This window comes from Berkeleyomyces rouxiae (genome assembly GCF_048999995.1).
Source record: "Berkeleyomyces rouxiae strain 22BRR77 chromosome Unknown BrBRR77_ptg000005l, whole genome shotgun sequence".
In the NCBI taxonomy this organism is placed as follows: domain Eukaryota; kingdom Fungi; phylum Ascomycota; class Sordariomycetes; order Microascales; family Ceratocystidaceae; genus Berkeleyomyces; species Berkeleyomyces rouxiae.
The window spans coordinates 261,584-278,159 of NW_027396495.1; the positions used below are offsets into that span (position 1 = coordinate 261,584).

At 49.8% G+C, this 16,576-nt stretch overlaps 6 protein-coding genes across 6 annotated transcripts; 4 read left to right on the forward strand and 2 right to left on the reverse strand.

Annotated features, from left to right (window-relative positions):
* Positions 1 to 1,486: 1,486 nt before the first annotated feature.
* Positions 1,487 to 3,078, reverse strand: BROUX77_005201 (uncharacterized protein; the record flags this gene model as incomplete). Its single annotated transcript, XM_073750049.1, has 2 exons — positions 1,487 to 1,509; positions 1,596 to 3,078. The coding sequence occupies 2 exons, from the start codon at positions 3,076 to 3,078 to the stop codon at positions 1,487 to 1,489; spliced, it is 1,506 nt and encodes a 501-aa protein (XP_073604087.1).
* A 2,186-nt stretch (positions 3,079 to 5,264) lies between these two features.
* BROUX77_005202 (uncharacterized protein) lies at positions 5,265 to 7,140 on the forward strand (the record flags this gene model as incomplete). Its single annotated transcript, XM_073750050.1, has 3 exons — positions 5,265 to 5,820; positions 6,640 to 6,810; positions 6,881 to 7,140. The coding sequence occupies 3 exons, from the start codon at positions 5,265 to 5,267 to the stop codon at positions 7,138 to 7,140; spliced, it is 987 nt and encodes a 328-aa protein (XP_073604088.1).
* Positions 7,141 to 7,494: 354 nt separating this feature from the next.
* Positions 7,495 to 8,921, reverse strand: BROUX77_005203 (uncharacterized protein; the record flags this gene model as incomplete). Its single annotated transcript, XM_073750051.1, has 3 exons — positions 7,495 to 7,767; positions 7,831 to 8,101; positions 8,173 to 8,921. 3 exons carry the CDS (start codon positions 8,919 to 8,921, stop codon positions 7,495 to 7,497), a joined length of 1,293 nt encoding a protein of 430 aa, XP_073604089.1.
* Positions 8,922 to 9,515: 594 nt separating this feature from the next.
* Positions 9,516 to 10,384, forward strand: BROUX77_005204 (uncharacterized protein; the record flags this gene model as incomplete). Its single annotated transcript, XM_073750052.1, has 2 exons — positions 9,516 to 9,676; positions 9,778 to 10,384. 2 exons carry the CDS (start codon positions 9,516 to 9,518, stop codon positions 10,382 to 10,384), a joined length of 768 nt encoding a protein of 255 aa, XP_073604090.1.
* Positions 10,385 to 11,914: 1,530 nt separating this feature from the next.
* BROUX77_005205 (uncharacterized protein) lies at positions 11,915 to 14,515 on the forward strand (the record flags this gene model as incomplete). Its single annotated transcript, XM_073750053.1, has 1 exon — positions 11,915 to 14,515. One exon carries the CDS (start codon positions 11,915 to 11,917, stop codon positions 14,513 to 14,515), a length of 2,601 nt encoding a protein of 866 aa, XP_073604091.1.
* A 553-nt stretch (positions 14,516 to 15,068) lies between these two features.
* On the forward strand, positions 15,069 to 16,464 carry BROUX77_005206 (uncharacterized protein; the record flags this gene model as incomplete). Its single annotated transcript, XM_073750054.1, has 2 exons — positions 15,069 to 15,760; positions 15,987 to 16,464. 2 exons carry the CDS (start codon positions 15,069 to 15,071, stop codon positions 16,462 to 16,464), a joined length of 1,170 nt encoding a protein of 389 aa, XP_073604092.1.
* Between the last annotated feature and the right edge of the window lie 112 nt (positions 16,465 to 16,576).

A 16,576-nucleotide genomic window follows, 5' to 3' on the forward strand; every position in this document is an offset into this window, starting at 1 on the left:
CTAACACAAGCGGATTCCACGTCATATGTGCACGCAGGTTTACCCGCCTCGGCCTAATAGATCCAGCCAACCCGTCTGTCTAACTAGTTGTCGTCGTAAACCAGTCGCAGTCTCTCCCTTGCACATCGGAGCCTTCTTTTTTTCTTTTCTTTTCTTCTCCTCTCCCTCTCGCGTTTGTCTTTGTCTCGGCCCGTTCTTGTTACGCTTGCACTTAGCTAACTACTGAATATATACATACATACATACATACATACATACATACATAAAGCCTCTGGCTACGCTTCTGTCCATAGACATATGCTCTTCTCTTCCCTTCCTTTCCACGCCAACCAACGTCGTTCTACCGGCGTGTTCCGTCCAAGTAAAAGATATATGTACTTGCATCGTTTACTATGCCACTCATTTACTTGGGCTGTCAAAGAAGAAGACATGACACTTGCCCCTTGCCCCAGCTAAAAAAAAAAAAAAAAAAAAGGCCTAGAAATTCTCTCCCACTTCCCAGGCTCCGGCCCCGCCCCCCCCCCCCTTCCCCCCTTCTCCCGGTCTCGCCCCCGCTGTCTCTTGTGTTTAGACTCTCCAGTCATGTCGCATTATCCGCCTGCTTGCGTCTTTGGCGCACACTTACTATTTAACCATTTGGCCGTATTATTCTACCACCCACCATCCACAATATACCACTGCTGTATTAGTTATACTTCTGGTGCCTCCCCTTCCCCTTCTCCCCTGCTCTTCTGATTGCCCGCCAAATCCAAGTGTCTCTGTCTTTGACGCAACCCATCACAACTCTTGTAGATTTCCCTTTTTTTTTCTTTTTTTAGTCATGCATCTGCACTTGAGCCATGAGCTGTCCACGTATGCACCACACATATCCCACACGTGATAACCATAATCGCCATCATCACCATCTATCAATCTCCGCTTCTTCCTCTCCCTCTTCATCTGTCTCTGTCTTTCTTCAGCCCCCAACACAGCCTCTCTCTCTTTCCCCGAGGCACACAACTTTAACTAGACGGAATTAAAAGGACTTCGTGTGGGACGCCCTGCCCCTGGCTTCCTCTTATTCCACCCTTTTTTTGCCGAAACAGTCAAAACAACCAAGCCCCCGGCCTATCCAGGGTCTTTAGCCAATCACCACTCCGCATTTGCCATCTTGCACATGTTCCGCCTGTCTTGTTAAACTCTGTATTGTGGGCTGCAAGAGGTCTAGACCTGTCTCGATACAAGTCTACATCTTCTGTCAATCACATCCAGTCCTCAAATTTTTCTTTGCTCTGCCTTCACACATCACAGACAGCTATACAAGTACACAAAGTAGATGCATGCTGACACCATGAAAAACACTCATAACAGTGCTTAAGCCAATTTCCTGTTTCGGTCCGTTGCTTCACCTGTGCCTATTCTACGAACGGCACAGCACATATCCACCAAGGGTCTTCTGGTTCGTCAAGGCGCTCGGCAAATTTAGACGACACTCCGAACTGTCAAATTACTCACTACCACTAGTGATGACTGAAAAAAAAAGCATGTTAGCCAATCTTTTCGTCTGAGCCCTCCTAAAACAATAGACACAAAAGAAGAAAGAAAAGAAAACTCACCTTTCCATGACGAAATCCGTAGACGACGATGAGCCCAGATATCTGAGCTTCGCAGAGCGTGAATAAGACCCAAAAACCCTGTCAACGGCCACTGCATCCGGATGCGTGTTGTAATAGAGTCCTGTTTAAACTCGTCCACGTCCACCTTGACTTTGTCGTACACTGTTGGTAGAGAAGTCGCTGAATACTTCTTTCGAAGACCTTCGTACCAATCCTTGCCATAAATCTTCCAAAATTCCTCCTCTGTATAGTACGCATGTGCATATAGCACCTTGCGGCCACGGAGTTCCACCACCTTCATTTCTAGGTCGCGGTTGCGCTGCGCACACTCATACATGTCTTTGGGACCCATTCCCCATACGCCCACGTTCAGCATAGGAATTGAATTGCCGTCACTATCAGTCGTGTGGGGGTGGAATGTAGGACCCGGCACAGCGGGTAGAGGACACAGCCACATGGGGAAGATCTTGAAGTCTTCCGCCACATAGTGCATGAAGTTACACACTGTGTCATAGGGGAAGGAAACGTCCTGTACGATCGTCAGACTGGAGCTATTGGTACTCTGGAGAGCCCGATAGAGAGGCCGGGTGTGGAGGAAATCATCAAAGACTGCGCGAGTCAGACGATTGAACGGCACGAAGCCCCAGTACTCCAACGCATGCTTTCCCATCCAAAAGCTTCCTCTGTCGTATCGGAATAGATATTCCGCAAGTGGGATATAATCGACAGTAATTTCTTTGCGCGGCAGGCTTTCTGAGTGAAGGAAAAACCAATTGTCCCAAGGCTTACTAAAAGTCTTCATTTTAGAGCCTGGCGGCAGGTTGTCCATTCCTTTTCCAATCATAACAACACCATGGTCGCTTGCATGCATGATGCCGTCGATATAGTCGTTTGATAGGTCATTAGTCGCTTCTTTGACAGCAGCAACTGTAGCCTCAATGCTGTCATAATGGTGATAGGCCAATCTAACGTACTTGGTAGCGGGTATCAAACAGACTGTCAGCTTGGTCAGCACTCCTAGGGTTCCCAATGAGCCACCAATACCATGGAAGAGATCGGCGTTTTCTGTAGGTGAAGCGATAACAATATCGCCATTTCCCAGGACAACCTCAATCTCGACAACCATATCATCTAGAGAACGATACTTCCACGAACTGCTCTCGCCAGAAGATCCTGCAAACGATCCTCCAATGGTTATGCCAGGGAACTCCATGACAATAGGAGGGATTAGACCCTGGGCAATTGTAGCCTTGACAAGTCCATCCATGCCGACATTAGGCTCAACCGTGATGGTCTTCTTAGCCTTGTCGATATGAAGAACGTGATTCAGACTGCTAATGTCAACATAGTTTCCAGTATGAGGAGGACGCGTGCTGTTGGATGAGCCATGGAAGACACGATACTTCTGACCTTGGACGTGGAATTTGGCAATCGAAGCGGCGACCTTGCGGACGGCCGCATCGTGATCATGTGTAAAGAACATGGCGAAATCTGCAAAGAAACAAAGTGGGCGCTGGGCTTTCAAAGACTTGTAGACGAGGTCAATGAGTAGCTGAAGAGATAAAGAGAGGAAAGAAAATCAAAAAGGGCAAAGTGGCAATGCTTGCCATATTATATACCCATTGAGATGGAGAGGTAGCTTCTCTTTTCAACTTGCGCATATCAAGAAGTCACTGACGCTAGCTTCGCACATCAAGACTGGAAATGACCTGCGTAGTTTTACAAATGTATTGGTCACTTCCTACTTAAAGATGGCATGGATTTCTGATTACACCAGCTACATGAAAATAGCCAAGCCAAGTTCTTGCTTTGGGCTCATGGTGATGTTATGTGTTGTTACACAAATAATGGGTAGGGTCTACAAGGGTTAATGTTAAGGGATGGATTTTGGCGTCATAGACCCGTCTGTGCAATACATGGGCTGGGGCCTGCGCTTTTCTAATTCAGGGCAGAAATTAAATACGCAAGCCCATTAAGAGCTTTCGCAGTGGATGATGTGCATCGGGATGTATTAATGATTGGCAGGATAATGCATCAACATATGCGCGCCCCCCCAAGGCCAAGTTTCCAAGGGTTGTAACTAGCGAAAAAGTCATGTGAGAAAGGTTGTATCGGCGTGAGGAAAAGGTAAGAGCAGCTGAGGCAAGAATGGCAAGAGCGGTGATAAAAAGGGCAGGAGGTTGTGTTAGGCAATTTCCTCGTAACATATACTAAACGAAACACACATAACTAATCAAACACAGTAACTAACTAGTTAGCTAGCAGCAAACAAGAAACGATAGTCAGCAGAGGGAAAAGGCTAGATTAGTTGGTGTTCTTTTGCTTTGATGCTGTGGTTATTGCTGTTAAATATTTCACTCCAGAGATTGGTTTCACTACTGCCGTTTCTTTTTCCTTCGCTGGCATTCGCTCGATTTCTGTCTCTCCATCGGATCAAGTGAAGGTAACTCCCGCTGATTGATCAGACGCGCTTTCCCTCTTCAACGCCTGCTTAGTACGTACTATATCAATATTCGTACACTTAGGGAGAAAAAAATCCTATAGCGCCTCTCTAGCCTAAACTTCCCTCCTTCATCACCATCACCAACACCATCGCCATCGCCATCACCATCATTGTTTTCTCGCTCATCGCGACTCCGACCCCACTATCTGTCGACAACGCCGCCGATTATACTCCACCATTTGTATACATACAAGCGCACATTTGGATCGCTTTATTTTTTCGCTTGCGCTGCCCTGTATCGAGTTGCCGTGGTTGTCAGGCCGCCTACCTGATCTCAGCTCAGCCCCTTGACAGCGGTGATGTGATTGGAGTTTCAATTTGTGCTTCATAGCCTCATCGCCTTGCTGTTGTCTGCTAAGAGCCATTCAATCTTTTCCGACACTCTCATTACCCGCAAACCTCATCATCCTTACTTGTTCCGCCATCTTGACTGAGTCACTGGGAAATATCTTGGATCCGGCTGGGTAGGTTACCGCTTTCCCCTCTCTTGGGTATAAATTAGATGTCTGTCTGTTTGCAGTATAGTAAGCAAGACTTTGATGTGCGACCCTGCGAAAGTGGCGGCGATACTTTATCACACGAACCATTCCTAGCACTAGCCACCCAAATCCTCACAGCCATATTACAGTCTCCGCCTTTGCAGTCACATTCTAATGCTCTATTATCAGTGTCGACATTGCTTGTTCGCGTCTCGACAAGTTTATAACCTGCCATTAATTTTTGGGCTGAACTCACCATCATACGTCTTACAAAAGCTCCGTCACAAGCCTGGAACTGGAATTAGATGCGAAAAACTTGAATGACAAACATTTAGTCGACTAATAGGAAACTAAAAAGCTCTCTCAGTTGTCTTGCGGCCAGTGCTTGGCTCTGGTTACTTAAACGGACTGGCTCCTCCCTTTCTTCCCAATACTTCATCTGCGCCGCCAACTTCGCTACACTTGAACACTTTTCTGAGCATCATACCTATTACCTCAAAGTTGTTGCCCGGACATCCGAACTCTGTCCCGTTATTCTCTCTTACTTCGGCCTTGGCCTAGCCATCTTTACTGGTGACATCCATCATGTCATCGCCGCGAGATTCAAGTTCACCATTCCAGATCAACCCCGTCTGCTCCAAACCAATATTGTATCCCTTCGGGTCTGAATTTACAATCAGCTCCAGAATGGTTCATATTCCAGGCGCATTCGATCGTGATAATGATTATGGCCTGGAAAATCGGGATCATGAATTCTCAACGGAAATTGATTATCGCTCCAGCTTCGATGCCGACAAGACAGCTGCCAACCGCGAGTTTTCTCTCATAAATTCCTCCTCGATCATCAACGCCACCTCCGCAAATTCCGTTTCGGGCCCATCAAGCCCGCCACCTGATCAGCCGAGACCCACAGAATTTTCCCCACCAACCCGCCCAAGCAGCACACCATACTTGCAAGTTGCAGCTTCAGACCATCTCCCGTTAGCGGAACCAGATATGGAAGAAGTAGTTTCCTTTAGTGGGCCGAACCGCGAATTCCTACTTGACCCCGGGTTAGAGGAAGCAAAGCCCATTGAAACATGTGGGTTCTCACGGCTTCCCGTCGAAATTCACGAGGAAATTCTCAACTACATCTTTGGATCTCAGTATGGGGCCCAATCATGTCCTAGCGTCATCGCTCCTCGTAACGTTTCTACACGTCGCTTCACTCCACGTGATATTTCGGATCTGGCTCTGGTTGGTGGTGTGTGGAGGTCCTTGATACAGAGTCGCATCTACCGGCATGTCAAGTTGAAAGGGACCGCCAAGGCTGTTCAAGAAGCCGAAAATTGGTTCAGCGAACGCCCTCATCTGGCACATCACATCAAACACCTAGAAGTGTGGTTTCCCGTTTTCCAGTCTGTTCCAACTCCTACCTGGAGAAACCCTACCATAGTTACGAGGGCGCCACAGTATCAAGTCTCCGAAGTACCTCAAAGGCTACCATATAATGCACCAGACAACAATTGCAGCCTAGAGGAGGTCTTTCTATTCATGATGTATAGACTCCCTAATGTCAAGGTGTTGAGCTTAGAAGGTGGTGATAGGCGAAAGGCACCCAAGGTGCAAAATCTTTCACTATACCCAACCAAACAGCAAATTTTCGTTCCTTCGGTCCAAATCTTGGCCACAAGGGGGCAGTGGAATCTTATCAGAAAGCCAGAAGACTTTACTTTTATCACTAACTGTTTTCCCAACTTGCGGGAATGGCATGGTTCATACAGCAAGCAAAAGTCCAAGACATACATAACCATGGGTATGTGTATTCTACCATACATTCCCACAAGAATCAAAACCCTTAACATCAGGATGGAGAGCGAATATCGACGAGAAAGGGCATCTCCCCCTTTCTTCTTTTACAAAGTATTGAGGGTTGCTCACATGTGTCCCGGGCTTGGCAACATTGCCCAATCTCTCGAAAATCTAACCTACACAGGACGAATATGTCGATGTTTCTTTGACGAGCTGGGCTACCGAGAGTCTGAAAATACGCAGCATAGTCTGAAAGCTATTGATATTACAGTGAAGAATGTTTGCCGGTTCTATGAAACCACACCAGAAGGTCCCAGTAGTGGGACTGGGATTCAGGACGCCCTGTTTATCCAATATTTCGAGTCTCTCGTCTTATCAGCAGTGCAATGTCTCGGTAATGCTGTGTCTGTGAACTATCTGAGAATCCGATACGTCGACTTAGGTAAGCAAGGTTTAAAACGGTTGGTTGCGATAACCTTTCTAATGCTCCTTTTTTCTCGTCACTGTGGTAGACTCGATCGTCCCTCCGCTTAACCCGTACTTTTTAATACAGAACAATGAATGCACGGGAGTCTGGAGCAATGCCATCATTTCAGAGCTTCAGAAGCACCGACCTAAAATCTCATTCCCCGACTTGGATGCCAGCTGCTCGGCAGTCCGAGTTAATGAAGATGGTATCATGGTTTTGAATCCAGACTTCAAGAAGACCAAGATCAAATCATTCAAGCTTTCAAACTATGCCTTTGTCCAGCAAGCATTGGGACCTTTGTAGGGGTCTCTTTTACTCATCAGAAATGTTTTCGCTTGGGAATTTGGCCCTGATAAATCCTGTTGATCGCACATACGACTACTGTATGGTCACGTCACGTACCATACCTCAAAAATATTATGCAGGTAAACCTCTTTTTTCTTCTTGTTTAACTATTTGTTCTACCCATGTAATGGAACCTCAAGCGGTACATATTTTTTGCCTTTTATATCTTGGTCACAATATCTGGTTTCTTGATGCTACTTTACTTGGCACCGAGCCATTGCTTTTACATTATAAAAAGTGAATATAACTGCATATGCTGAAAAATATGCCTTAAACTAGTTTTGCCGTGAAAAATACATAGTCAAATTCACTTTATTTGGTTTTAGGCTTGGTTTCGTGCGAATTACCGCCGGCAAGAACAACGCCTAGAATCCAGCAGTTGGTCAGGAAGAAGATGATGCTTGCAACCCATAAGCCAGGTACGAATGTACTTTCGCCCATGAACTCTAGTTGGAACCCCTGCTGCAGCCATAACGCCTGGGAAACAATCCAGAGTAAAAGAGATGCCACGCCGAGACGTGGTTGAGCCATAAAGGGAGAATCAGGCAAACAAACAGGGAGGAAGATCATATACCAGAGGAAGTACTAGTTGGAGGTTAATATTAGAGAGCCACATGTGCTAGACAAGAGAGAAGGCGGAGAACTCACCTGACTTGTACAAACTTTGTTGAAAGTCACAAAGGCAAAGGTCTGGGCCATCATGGACGTGGCGAGGTCTTTTTTGGCCATGACTAAAGGGATTAGGAGTGCGGAAAGCAAGAGCTGCGGAATGAAAGCGACAGACTCGATTTGGAGAAATGAAGCATCAGGGGAGGCCGAGCTGAGGTACAGGAGCACATTGTAGACGCTAAAGTTGTGGCGATGGTCCACACGTGTGATGTGGTGTAGATATGTGTGCAACACGAAGGGATAACCGTATCTAAAGGATGGAGATACAGGTTAATCGCAAAGTCACCAGCTTTAGTGTTGGACATGATGAGTGGGACTTACAGTGCGTACATGGCGATATTGAGGACCATGAAAGTTGTGAAGCTGAGCAGTGCAAACTTGACCCTTTGCGGAGTCACAAAGCCGAAAGCGCGTTCGACCAAGGTTGCCGGCTTGAGCCCAGGGTTTACAGAAGCCCGGCCGGCCATATTATCGGCATCCAACCACCATACAATTGCTGGGGCGTATATGAACGGATAGATTTTGAAGTGCACGGAAAACCCCAGGACCAGAGCAGCCAGTGTTATGCGCCGCGTGAACACGGCCCACAACAAGCAGGCCGTCAGGACGCCGAGTAAACCCTCGGAGCTACCGCGTGTACTAATAGTGGCTACCATGGGATTGAGAAGCCAGATGGCCGCGTAGGCATGGGCGCGCGTGCCGTTCACGCCGCGGGTATGAAGGATTTGCAGCAAAAACCAGCCGGCGATCAGGTCGGCAGCAGCAAAGACGACCTTGCCGAAGGAGAAGAGCGCCGTGTGGCCACCGACAACGCTGGGCAGCAGCATCCAAGAAAGCAGCGGTGTGTACCGGTACGTTTCTCTATCGTACGGCGTGCCAGAAGCGGGTGACAGGGTGAAGCGGGCGGCATCAGTGAAGACGAGATAGTCGATGTCGGTGTACTTGACTGGCGTGTTGGCATCTTGCCAGAGCCCATAGAGGAGGAGAATGGCGCGGAGGAGACCAGCGGCTAGAAAGAGCGGGACGGGCCGCAAAAGCGCAACGCTGAAAGGCGCTGGAAGAAGAGACATGATTGAACGGGTGTGAACGAAAATGGATGGAAATCGGCAAGTGTAATTTGGCCAAAAGGGACAGTCGTAACAAAGTTGCCGGCGACCAGAAGCAATTATATCGGAGCGGCAATCCTGCCTCGACGGATCTACAAGTAGAAGAGAAAGGAGACGGTGGCGCCAGATATCACAGCAATTCTAAATTCCACGCAATATGTGATTAGCCTGGGCACGACTCCAAACATCAACACTGGCAAGATCTCGGTGTGATGAGGATCGCGAACCTAGCTACAGTGGAGTTGCATAATTATTGTAGTAGTGGCCAACACGCCCATTGACTTGTGAATGGACAATGTACATGGTTTTGTGCATATTACGTCAGCTATGTAGCTAGTAAGTTGTGCAATTATGCATGGTATGTGCGTTCATAAATCCACAGCAAGCTCTGTACAGAAAAAAAAGACGAGCACTCCAACGGAAAGAGCAGTTGCAGCCACGAACATCGCCATCGCTCCAGAAAAGATATTCATAGGCCTTTTTACTAACTTCACTCATCTCATTTCATTTCACTTCCTCCAACTCGAAACAAGAACCGAACCCATAATCATTCACCCAATGACCGGTGTCAAACGTGATGCCGACGGCAAGAACGTCGTGCCAGTGACCCGTTTCGGAGCCATGTTTGAGCAATTCCGCGATGAGCTGGATGAGCACTATGACCGAAAAGAACGGATAGTCAAGGCAAGCCGCGATGTGACGGCTGCCAGTAAGAAGATGTGAGTTTGGAGATTATGGGCGTCTGTTCAGGCTGAGATATGTCGCCATTGGCCAGCCTGGGGATATAGCTGTTTCCCAAAAGCTAATCATGGCCTCATAGTATCTTCTCTCTTCAACGCGTACGCTCCTTGAACAAAGACCTCCCGCCTCCTATCCAACGCGAGGTCGATCTTCGTCTCGCTGCGATCCAGACTAGTCTAGCACCGGTTGCCGCGGATCTCCAGGGCATCAATCGTTACCGCTATCACAGCCAAATGCGTTGCTTGGAAGAGCTTGTAGAGGCGCTGTCGTTCATGCACTATGTCCGTACGCAAACACTCATCAGCCCCGCACAAGCCCAGGCTGTTGTTCCAGTTTCCGAGGTGCTGCTGAGCGATCACGACTATCTCTACGGCATCTTTGACCTATTTGGTGAAATGATGCGCTTTGCGACAGTGGCTGCTGGACGGACAGGCTCTCTGGGCGGCGACACAAACGACGGCAACGGCCGCAGCATGCTAGAGGACATCCAGAACATGAGTGCTGAGTTTGAGTGTTTCCCCGAAGCTCCAGGCAAAGCATACCGCATGAAGATGGAGGAGATGCGCAACTCGGTCAAGAAGGTCGAGGCCCTTGGCTATGGTCTGGCGATTCGGAGGTCAGAGAGACCAAAGGGCTGGGTGCCAGACCTCGATGTTGGTCCTGGCCCAGAGGCAGAACAGGACTAGGGTTGATAGAACAAACCAACCCTATCATTAGCATCAAAAGACCCACCTTCGTGATTACATCATCCAAATGGACTTTGATTCGTGTAACCCTACTCGTATCCTGCCCATGTCGACGAGTCTGTACCAACTCAACAGAGCACGGCTCTCCGTCTAGTCCGTTCTACAATCTCACAGGAGCCCGGGCTTGAAATTCCATGTGGTCTGAAGGCGGAATCGAAGACGAATGAGCCACGGGGAGGCGCATGGCTCTATAGTGCATTCTGTGATAGACAAGTCTTTGTTGTCAAGGCTTGAGGCTGGCTTCTTCGGCCTGGCCATAACGCCGAGCAGTAACAGACCAGGTCAGCATTCCGCATGTTGGCTAGTTGCGCATAAAGACAAGTGAACTTGGGTACATACATAAAGCCCACATTGCATACACACCGATACTTGGCGGTATAGCCTCTCAAGGAAAGAAATTCTGATATGTGTGAACTAGGACTAGGCCTGAAGTCAAGTGGAGATGCAGAATTGAAATCGAGGCACTATTCTGTACAAGCCGGACATGGTTCATAGACCAGAAATAATTTTGCGTAACTAGTTATAGGCCCGACACCGATCTGATAGTAATAAGGCCTCACTCATCTCATGCTCATCTGATAGCCCTGAATTGCCACAAATTGATGTGTCGCACCGACCCCACATGCATTGCAAAGTTCAGGAAGGTGCACAGCAAATGCAGGGAAACTGCACCGGCTGTTGGGTCAGCCTAACAGTTTTGGAGAAGGAGCGAAAGGCGAACGGCGCCCCAGAAAAGTGGATATGCTCACGAGGCAGGAAGAGAAAAAAAAGGCAGGTGCTCAGCGGACATGAAGCAGGAACGTATGTATGTACGTGTGTGCATGCATGTATCTTTGTAATAACTATCTTGTGGCCCTTTTTCTCCTTGGCCGGTCTTTTTTCCTTTCTTCCCTTTTTCCCTTTTTCCCTTTTTTTCTCTTGTTCATCCACCCTCTTCTCACGCAAACATCGTGCTTTGCGCTGAAGATCACAAACCTCCGTCCCGAGTCGATTTCGAGCCTCGAGTTGACTTTTTTTTTTGTTCTTTATTTTCCCGACTGACCGACTCAAGCCAAGACTCCTCCAGAAAGGCTTTCCCATCACCCTCGCCCAGTCTCATCATAGAGACGACCACCCACTAAACTACTACCAGAGAGGCCCATCGAGGCTACCCGGATAATGAAGAGAAACGCGTCTTTGAGAAACGTAGCGCGGACTGGCTGTGAATTCGACGAGTTCACGTGAATTACCTTGAGACTGACCCAGCATCTCGAGATACCCATCATATATTCAAAAAACCCCATCTTCATTTCAAGTGCCGTTTTGTGTGCTCTTGTTGCAAGACGACTCTTTATTTCGTGCTCAAGACTGATCAGCCAGTCTTGCCGCTTACTTCCTATCTCTCGGATCCAACCTTTTGTATTGTGTTTCTGCTTTGCTTTCTGCTCTTTGCCATCATTGACATCTACAACAACTATTACTATCGCCATCATGTCTACTCATAACCCTCGGGCCTACAACGACATGATCTCCAAACACCACCACCACCATCAAAATCAGGCCGCATACGGCCTCCCCCCGTCCCAGTTTTCTGCTGCCCCGTCGCCTCACCAAGGCCATATCCACGCCTCGTCCCAGCTACACGGTCAGGCCCAGTCTCCCAACTCCAATATGATGTTCTCTTTTCTCCCTACCGAGACCTCATCGGGTCCCATGAACCCCCTTGGACACCCCACTCCGACTCTTCCCAGATCTTCAACCTCTACTGCAACCTCCATCGACCCTTCCAATGTGGATACCCCCAATCACGCAATGGGCATTGCCTCCACTGGCAACATGGGCATTGGCATGGGCGTGGGCATGGGTATTTCCGATCAGTCCTTGTCTACCCCGCCTGCATCCCATTCCACTTCTGCCTCAATACTTCAGCGGTCATCCAGGCCCTGTGATACCTGCCGCGTGCGCAAAACAAGATGTGTCCGTCAAGACAATGCCGCCCAGTGTATTCTATGTGCGTTTCACAACAAACAATGCACTTATCTGCGTGGACCACCTCCTCGTGGCTCTGGAACGTCTGTTACAAGACACAAGAACAAAGAAAAGGTCCGCACCACAGCGAAAGACCAAGCCAAAGTCCAGCAATCCGGTGCTTCAATCCTTACTACCATTGGTACTTCTACCTTGTCTGCCTCGGTTGCCCCTGAGACTTTGACTACGGCTCTTCCCACTACACGCCTAGTCGATACCAGTCGGGACAACGGAAATGCAAATTATGAAGGTGCATCGTCTACTCAAACTGCCGAGACTTTTGATGCAATCGACACTACCTCGCCGGTTGTTGATTCTAGCCTAGATAGCAACACTGGGGAGTTAGAGTATGATAGGTCCATGTCAATCCTCAAGGGTGAATATCATGTCCCCAGTCCTGAGAGCCCTCAAAGCCAACAGAGCTCACAGAGCCCTCAAAGTCTGATGTCCGACTTTGACTCCAATTCTCATGGGTCTCCGCTGAGCTCCAACTCTAGTCCAAAAATTGTGCCATCTTTGAATGGGACTCTTGGGCTCAGCCTAGCCACGCACCCCGAATACATCGGTCCAACAAGCCACCGCGAACCAGCGCTTTTGGACTTGCAGCGTTGTGACCCCAATTCCCCCGCTGGATCTTCTGCAGGCTCTGATCATTCTTCTTCGTCGCTCAGCTGTGGTTATAGTCCAGTATCAACCCCAGTTGCTCGTCGTATTGATGACCGCACCATGTTTTTGATCTACCCTGATCAGAGTGCGGCTTCGGAAGAAAAGCGCCTTGCTGAATGTGATGCAGTCGAGGCTTGTGTGCGTCCTTTAGGCAGGGCTCTTGTGGACTTGTACTTTCGCATTGTTCATCCTAGCTACCCCGTATTACACAAAAAGGTCTTCATCTCGGAGCATAATCACTCGCACCGCTGCTTTACGCCTTCTCTACTGGCTGCCGTTTACCTCATTGCTCTAGACTATCAGCTGTATGATCCAAACATGGCTAGTGGCATGATGCAGTTGGAAAACCCGAATGGACCTGCCGAGCTTGAGACCATTTTGGAGCGTACTTTGACAAACGACCTCAACAGGCCCAAGATCAGTACACTGCAAGCCGGACTTTTAGTGCTGCAACGCCACAAACCCAACGGAGTCTCGTCCAACTGGATGTTTACGGCACAAATCGTGGCACTTGCTCAGGGGCTGGGACTACATGTAGATTGCAGTGCCTGGGAGATTCCCGAATGGGAAAAGGGTCTTCGCCGGCGGCTCGGGTGGGCTCTCTATGTTCAGGACCGTTGGGGTGTCTTCTCGCACGGCCGTCTCCGTCTTCTGAGTGAAGAGGACTGGGATTTGCAGCCGTGTACCACGGCAGATTTTCCCGAATCATCGGCTCTCGATGAAGATCCAACGGCCGATGGCAATATTGAGGTTGATGCTGGACGGCAGCTCTTTATCAAGCAAGTCGAACTGGCAGGTATTCTGAACGAGGTCATGACGTTGTTCTACACCTCGTCGGCTACCAAACCTGGTGGCTCGCTTGACCGCATGGGTGTGGTGCAAGCCGTTGAGATGGCGCGGCCAGTCATGATCCGTCTACGTGAGTGGCGCAACTCACTGCCTCCCAAGCTACAGCTTGACTGCATTGAGGACCGCAAGCTTTCGGCCAATGGATCGTTGCACTTGGCTCTAGCTGCTACCGAAGCTGCCCTACATCGCGCACTTGTCCGGCTCTTGACATCATCTTCACCTCCAGAACTCATCAATGCTGTTCGTAACGCGGCCACTAATCGCGTTATTGGCTCTATTGGACTTCTAAAAACCCTACGCCCTGAGCATCTAGGAGCATTTTGGGGCGGCGCGTCGGCACACCAGGTAGCCATGATCGGTAGTCTGGCAGGTCTACTGTGGGCAACCAGTGCGAACGATGCAGAGATTGCGTGGCGCAAGGGCATGATGACGGAGTTGCGCTGGGTTCTACGAGTGCGCGGACAGGCCAGCAGCTTTATTCGCGAGGCGCTGCGGGTGCTAGAGAAGGATTTGGGACGTGTAGGGGAGATAATTCCGGGACAGCAGTAGGAGTGAGAGGAGGGTGTGAAGAGGAGGGGGAGAAGAAGCATGCAAAGGGAGGGCGTAGCCGAGAAGGGTTGGCCACGCTATGAAAGTGAAGGCGAAGAAGCTGGAATTGATTTGATAGCCGTTCTGTTACGTGTTTAGTTTCATATATTGGTTGATGTATTTGTTTGATTCATGATTCACATGTTTGCACAGCACATGCACACCCCTGTGCCATGATGCCTACAATGAACATAAAAGGAGACTTGTCTTGAAAGGTTGCACTTTGAGCCCTGTCCGTATAGTTTTTGCCAAGATAAAGATAAAGAAGGGCGGCACTGCGACCACGCAGCTTTGCGGCGCAACTCAAAAATGCCGAGCTGTGCCCGAGAACCTTGCGTAAACCCTAGGTATTAAGGGATATTAGGGTCGATAAGGGACCAACTTACAAGCAGGGAAGTGTTGGGCTTTAGGCTTTATGATTCTGGCGATCTTTCTTTTCCACTGTTTTTATTTTCTTCTCTGTCTTTCTCCTGTGTACTATCAAGTTTTCCTATTCCCCCCTCCCACATACCCAATGGCGTCGCTGCTGATCCGCCACAGTCTCCGGCCTCTACGACTGGCCATCCGGCCTCTCCAGCAACACCAACCGCATTCTTACCCACCCTCCCAGCTCCAGCTATCACTGCAGGCCCAGCTCCAGCTCCAGCTCCAGCCATGGCCGCTCCAGGTGCGGTGCCAGAGCACGCGGGGGCCCAGCGCTCCGGTGCAGCCAGACGCTAGCCAGAAGATAGTTCAGGCTGTTTCGCAGGCGAAGACCGACGCAAGCCTGATGACAGAAGGCCTGGCTCCCTCGTCAACTCTAGACACGTCCGCTGCTTCGTCTGTAGCACCGGTCCTGCACGCGCCGTCCGCCTCTGCACCCGATGCATCAGCGCCAGCCCTTCCCGCCACGCCAAACGCGAACGCACCGGCGCCCTCGGCGCCTGAGAACGCCCCCGGAACCCTCCAGCAGGCGCCCAGCACGCCAGCTAACGAGATTGTGCACCTCGATATTCTGCAGCGGCTGGGCCCGCTGACCAACGTGGTCAAGGCATATGGGCGGCAGCAGCGCAAGCGGCCGTGGATCACGCAGCTGTGGACGGCCGTCGTCATCTACCTTTGCGCGGACATACTGGCCCAGAGCATCAGCGGCCGTCCGTACGACGTTGAACGGACCGGACGCAATTTGATCATTGGGCTGTGCATGGCTATTCCCAGCTACGAGTGGTAAGTACAGCCGAATATTGCAGGCAGAGTAGTACGGGCGCCTTATGCGCCTATCTCCATGACGTTCATGGCTGCTCGCGGACTCGATGGTTGCGGTGATTCGTTGGCAGGGTTCAACTGGTTCCAATTGTCTTGGCCATCGTTTCCGTCTCCCTTTCTCCCTTGTATCTCTATCCCCCACCATTACTAACATGTCGCCCTTGTCCGGGCACCCGCCCCCTTACAGGCTTATTTTCCTTGGCAACCACTTCAACTACCGCTCACGCTTTGTCTCGCTCGCCGTAAAGGTGTTCATCGCGCAGACCTTTTTCACGCCGCTCTTCAACACGTACTTTTTCGGCATGCAGGCGCTGCTAGCCGGCGCGTCATGGCCCGAGATTGTCGCGCACGTCAAGGCCACCGTGCCGACCAGCTGCCTTAACTCGTGCAAGGTGTGGCCAACTGTAACGGCCCTTAGCTTCGCCTTCCTGGCGCCCGAGTACCGCAATGCGTTCAACGGCCTCGTGGCCATCTTCTGGCAGACGTACTTGTCCTTCCTCAACCGCTCGGCCCAGGAAAATGTCGAGAAGATTGAGGCTGGCTTGACGGATGTGGCTCTGGCGGTCAAGGTGAACCTTCTGGTTACCGAGGGGCCCACCCAGGAGGCGCTGACCGAGCCTGTAACCGATACTCTCACCGAGGGGGATGTCGCGGGGCAGGTGTAGACGCACGCCCAGGCCAAGGTCCGGAAGTTTTTTTCTTGTTCAAGCGTTTATTTACCTGCTTTTCAGGCTATACATAGATTCATAGATTGCACTCTTTTATTATTATTAACTA